At 35.3% G+C, this 6,077-nt stretch overlaps 1 protein-coding gene across 2 annotated transcripts in view; it reads right to left on the minus strand.

The window, feature by feature from the left end:
- Positions 1-3,769: 3,769 nt before the first annotated feature.
- LOC108726176 (lachesin) overlaps positions 3,770-6,077 on the minus strand; it is an 89,347-nt gene continuing 87,039 nt past the window's right edge. For both annotated transcript variants that reach the window (XM_018453599.1, XM_018453598.1), the window contains exons 8-10: positions 4,393-4,541; positions 4,245-4,304; positions 3,770-4,074 (exon numbers count right to left, since the gene is read on the minus strand). In XM_018453599.1, coding sequence (XP_018309101.1) covers positions 3,953-4,074; positions 4,245-4,304; positions 4,393-4,541 — 331 coding nt within the window. In that variant the 3' untranslated portion in view covers positions 3,770-3,952. The remainder of the gene's footprint in view (positions 4,075-4,244; positions 4,305-4,392; positions 4,542-6,077) is intronic.

Consider the following 6,077-nt stretch of genomic DNA (forward strand, 5'->3'; position numbering starts at 1 on the left):
ATTTAAAAAAGAAGAAAGTGCTGTTCCATCAAGATAACGCACCGTCTCATATTTCGGCGGTCGCTATGGCAAAAATTCACGAATTGTGGTTCGAATTAATTGACCATCCACCGTATTCACCAGATCTGGCCCCCAGCGACTTTTTTCTAATTCCTAGGCTCAAAGTTTGGCTCGGAGGACAGAAATTTTCATCGAACGAGGTCATCGCATCCTTAGACGCCTATTTTGCAAAGCAAGAGGCTCAGTATTATTTGAATGGATTAAAGGGGTGGGAACATCGCTGGAAAAAAATGTATCGACTTAAAAGGAGACTATGTGGAAAAATAAAATTGAATTTGACCGAAAAATTACTTGTTTCTATGTTAGGCTCAAAACTTTTCAGACGACCCTCATACATCCTTCTTTTTTTTGTAAAGTTACTTTTTAGTATAATAATAATAATAATGTGAAAACATTAAAAATAATTAAAAGGGTAATTTTCATATTATTTTTTGTTTTTGAAAGAATCAAGTTTGAAGAAATGTTTGAAAAAAAATTACTTTTGTATAATTATATATGTGGCGTCAAGTGACTTGTCGCTCGGTGCGATTGACTCGCGATCTGTAGATTCGGGTTCGATCCCATCTGCGCCCTCATACGCGATTTTTCGCGTTTAAGGAGTCGAAAATGACTCCTTAGAGGGGTCATGATGATTAAGAAATCTTTGATTATATAAAATTAAATTTTGATTATATAAAATTTATTTTTGACACAATTAATAACAGAATAAAAAACATTCAACAGAAGAGAACAGTTGTACACGATAAAAATGGCAAAAATGATGAATCAGAAGATGTCACATCATGTATCATACATTACATCCATAACCGATAAATTCAACAAATTTAATAGAGATGTTAAAGTTTCATACCACAGCATAAACAAATTGAATAAATACATCAAGGTACAAAAAAGTCCTAAGCTACATTTCTCTAGGAACAATGTTGTATACAAAATCATTTGTAACGATTGTGATGCATCATATGTTGGGCAGACAACTAAAAACTAGAATCGCTGAACACCGAAATCATATTCATTGGAATACATCTACTCGTCCTATAATAACTGAACATAGAACATAGCAGAAGATTTTTACTGGAACAATGTCCAGATACTAGATGAGGAGCATTGTAATAAACGCCTAATTTCCGAGATGCTGAATATTAAAAGACAAAAAGCAATCTCAATCTCCAAACAGACACAGAGAGATCTTCATAAAGCATATATATCGATCATTGTCACAAAATACGACATTGTTGCTTAGATGTGTATTAGTTATAGCTCGTATCTCAGACGATGATCGTCTGCCTTGCCAATTTCATAATTAAAGGAAATCTTTCTAGATGAATCGTTTTATAAATCAATTTAGTGTTATACACATATATTATTACTGACAACGTAATCATTATAATGATATTGACAATTTATTTTAATTTACGACACAATAAATGCGACCACAGAAGTGAGTGTTTTATCGAGACAAAATCGTTGCTTGCTTTGCAATCTGACTTTATTTGGTTTTTCTACTTTTACGTTGAATTTTAGAAAAACAGGATATTCCTATCAATCGGTCATCAAACCGCTTGCGAGTAATTGTCGGTCTCTATGAAGCATTTATATGACGCGCTATATAAAATGTATTAAATTAAGTTTTATTATATATGACTATGGTAATCAATCAAAATAAATATTTTTTCATCTGAAGATGGCTCAATCCAGGAGCCGAAACATGTAATGTACTATTAGCGGAAGCACAACGTAAACATGTAATGTATTATTAACAGAGACACAGTGATGTATTTAGTGTATTGGAGGCACAATGATGTATTTAATGTATTAACATATGTACAACGAAGCGTAATGTTGGCATATGCACAGCGATTTGCATGTATTTAATATCACATTAAGATCTATCTATATTTATTGAACTTGACTCTTATTTACCCTTTATATTCGTTAGTTAAATTTAAGAGTCCTAAATTTTATTATATTTATATAAAATTATGTATAATTGAGTAATATATGATCAATTTTTTTACATTTTTCCAAATTTGTTTTTTTTTTAACAAACAATGTGAAAATTATATCTTTAATTATTTTTGTTTTCACATTACTATTATTATTTCTATTACATTAAAAATAATTTTACAAAAGAAAGAGGAATGTATGAACATGTATGGACATATTTCATATATGATTATACATCTTTATGAATATTTATATATATTTATTTATACACAAGCATGCATGAAAAATTATTTACTGGGTCACATATCAACAATAGATTGTTATAACTAATAAATTTTAAATGTTAATCAACTTAAATTTCTTTCTCTTTTAATTTAAAACCTAAGACCTCGTAATCATCCCTCTTGCTTTGCAAACATTGCATATGGTCCAGTCCCGAGTTATAAGGATTAAGTTGTTTGACTCGAAATTTGGACCGACAATCGCACTGCTCGTCGGAAACAGGTATTATACGTCCCTACGGGACGTTAACCCATATTCCGCAGCGACAAAAAGTGCGTTCGATGGTTCGATTCGGGGTACTTGCCTTTGTGCGGATACCTGCGAGACAAAAGTCTAAATGTCCTTTCATACTCTCTCCATTTTCATCCTTTACCTGAATTAAACTTCCAAGGTTTGGATGTAATATGTACTTACCTCTGTATCTGATTGTTATGAGTATGTATACATATATCTCACTACGTAAGTTACATTAAAACAAACGAAACGAAAAATGAATAATCAAAATATAAAACTTATAGTAAATTATATAGCATTATAAGTAAGTGGAAATGATAAAGTACGAAGCAACAGTGTACAACGTTCGATTCTTATTTTTATTTCGAAACATCAAAGTTTTCTGACGTTCAAAATCAATCAGCAGCACGATAAATCAATGACAAAACGACCGTTGATTATTATCGATTCATAAAGCATCCCCGCGATGGCAAACCCCCCTTCCTTTCAAATTTATCAATTTTTTTATCGATGGTATGTTTGAGCTACAGTTTACGCTATCCTCATCGATCGTCATGTAAATATCGTCGAATATCTCGAGTGTAAAGTACATTAAAACGAATTACAATTGGTATAATACTTTTAGTTCAGTACCATGGGCGCCGAGCGAATTACTTGCGGGGGGGGGGTGCATCCAGAAGAATTCAAATTCGAAACAAATTTAAACAGCTAAAACGACTTAAGTTTTTGTTCTAACATTGATTTTTTAAAAATTGGTTTTCCAAAGTTTTATTACAAACGTTAATTAATATTTATGCATTTAGTTTCTGTTTAATTAAAAAAATTATTTTCCATATTACACACACGATTTCTTTTTTCCTGTGGATTTTCCATTTCCCACATCTTTCATTAGCCAGGGAGATACAAATACAATACACCCCCTTGTATCCTTTTCGCGGCGCCCATGTTTAGTGCCGTTTTCCGACGATGTTCATGAGACGAACAGCGCAAATCGAGCTTTGCTTGGCCGATTCGCAAAGCGCGAATCTAAAGCGTACATTGACAACATTCATTGATCTAAAAATGTCTTCGACACTCGAGAGTAGGAAAGGAAAGTAGGAAGAATTTAAAGTATCGAAGACTCCGATTTATTATCTTATTTCCACTCTCTCTCTCTCTCTCTCTCTCTCTCTCTCTCTCTCTCTCTCTCTCTCTCAACACATTCTCTCTCTCATTCTCTCGCTCTCTTTTCTCTCCCCCTCTCCCCTCTCCTTCCTTTCTCTCCCTTTTCTTTCTCTTTTGAGCATACTTTTGCTTCCATATGTATTCTATTATATCTATCATATCATTATCTTTCGCATTCGCGCATTCTCTACATTCTTGTCTTTTTTTTGGCACAAAGTTATCCGGCACTAAGTAGCTTAGCGATGATCAGCAGTGGATGCCTTCTTCACCGTGGCCATAATATCGGTATGAAAAAGAGCATCGATAGGATGTGTGACAAGCTGCTACTTCCGTAGAAACCGCCGACGCCGCTGCTGGCACCGGAACTTTGAGCAGCTTCAGCCAAACCTAGAAAACAATCCCTTTTCATTGAAAAAAAAATGCGTAATCGATAGCGGAATCACAATTGTGGAATCGCGATTGTGCTACTGGGAATCAATTGGACGCTGAACCTCATCGAAACAACAACAATAGGATTGATAATGCTTGTGAGTAGTGAATCTGCTGTATATACTTACCACCGATAATAGATACGTGATCCTTAGCTCGAGATCCTCTTTCGAAGCCAATTTTAATTTCTAAAAATGGACATCATGTGAATTTGAAAATCTTAAAGCATATAAAAGATTCATAATACAACTGTGAACTGGCAGGTGTATAACTCACCATACAATCTTAAAGTGCCGTCTGCCTTTCCTAGGCTATTCGTTGAAACACATTTGTAACTACCGACATCTCTATCCGTAAATTTTTTGATTAAGAGCCACATCAGGACCGTGTATCCCGTACGTTCCTCCCGCACGTTGTATTTCGGTCTACGAATCATACAAATGTTATATTAAGTATTCGAATATTCTAGAATGAAAAAGAAAATGCTAGGCAAAAAATAGAAGAGAAATAGAAGAAAAGAAATAGGACTTCCGGTACGGATGTATGAGTGAGAGGTAAAACGATAATATAGAAAAAAAGCAGCTGAAAAAGAGATACTTCGACGATAAAGAAATATGAGTGCGCAAGGAATAGTAAGACTCGAGGAGGGGCTCTTTGGAGAAATAGAGTGCAAAAGCACAAACAGAGAAAGTGGAGGTGGGAACCTAGAAAGAAAAGAGAGAGGTTAGAACTAGAACGCACAAAGAATATAAAGCGTGCAATGGGAATAGATAGTTTTGAGAGGAGAGCAGGCGGCAGGCCCACCGGAAGACGCACTACGATTGACGAAGAGGCAGTGGACGAGAAGACACGCAGTTAGTAAGCATGGGTGCATTCAGACTACGACCGTTCACTGAGCGCTTAGTCAACTCTTGTATCTGATTGGCATATTCTGTTAGAACTAAAAATATAGACCAAATAGATTCAAGAACTCACTGAGCGCTCATGTGAGCGATCGTGGTACTGAATGCACCCACTGAAAAAGAATATAGTCAATTTTAACAAACATTTAGTTCAATACTGCCAACTAAATATTTATTAAATATAAAGATATATTTATTTGTACAAGAAACATAGGCTGCGTTCAGCAGAACGTTTGTTTTGCAACTGTTGGAAGTTTCCTTCGCGCTAATTGGATCATACTTTTAGATCTAGAAGAATGGTCCTATCTCAGCAGCATTCATAAAACGGTTGCAAAACTGTTGAGTCTGCTGAACGCAGCCATTAATTTGATTTAACAATCATTTTTTTACTGAACAAATATTTATTTACTGTAAGTAAATGTTTAGTTGGCAGTATTGAATTAAATATTTATTAAAATTGACCATATTTTTTTTTCAGTGTAAAGAGGAAACTCTCTTGAAAGGACGGTTGTCAGCAGGAGGACGTGGCGTAGAGAGGAAATATAGAAAGTAGACTCAAAGCAGCAGACCTGACAGAAGGTGCCCAGTGGAGAGAAGCAGGCAAAGGGAGAGTAAAAAGAGGAAGTGGAAAAGAGAAGTTGAAGCGTGCGAAACCGAGAACGGCAGCGAGGAGAGGTTAATAGAAGGGAAGAAAGAAAAGAAGGGCAAGGAAAGGAGTTGGAAGGGGAAGTATGGGGATAATAGACGAGCTGTGGAAAAGGAAGAGAGAGAAGGAAAAATGGGCATTTGAAAAAAGTAGGAAGGTAGAAAGATCATTGAAAAAAGAGGAGGAACAGAGAATGGCAGGTTTGATGAGGGAGGTTAAGAAGGAAATGAGAGAGTTAAAAGATCAGGGGAGAAGAAACAATTAGACTGGAAAAATGGGGAAAGAAGTAGAGGAGAGGGAAAGAAAGTGGAGAGAAGAAAGAAAAGAGATAAACTAGAGAAGAGGATAGAAGAACATGAAGTATGGAGAAAGGAAAAGGAGAAGATAGAAAGGGAACATGAAAGAAGGGAAAG

The sequence above is a fragment of the Mycetomoellerius zeteki genome, unplaced genomic scaffold (genome assembly GCF_001594055.1).
Source record: "Mycetomoellerius zeteki isolate Tzet28-1 unplaced genomic scaffold, Tzet1.0 scaffold39, whole genome shotgun sequence".
NCBI classification, from domain to species: domain Eukaryota; kingdom Metazoa; phylum Arthropoda; class Insecta; order Hymenoptera; family Formicidae; genus Mycetomoellerius; species Mycetomoellerius zeteki.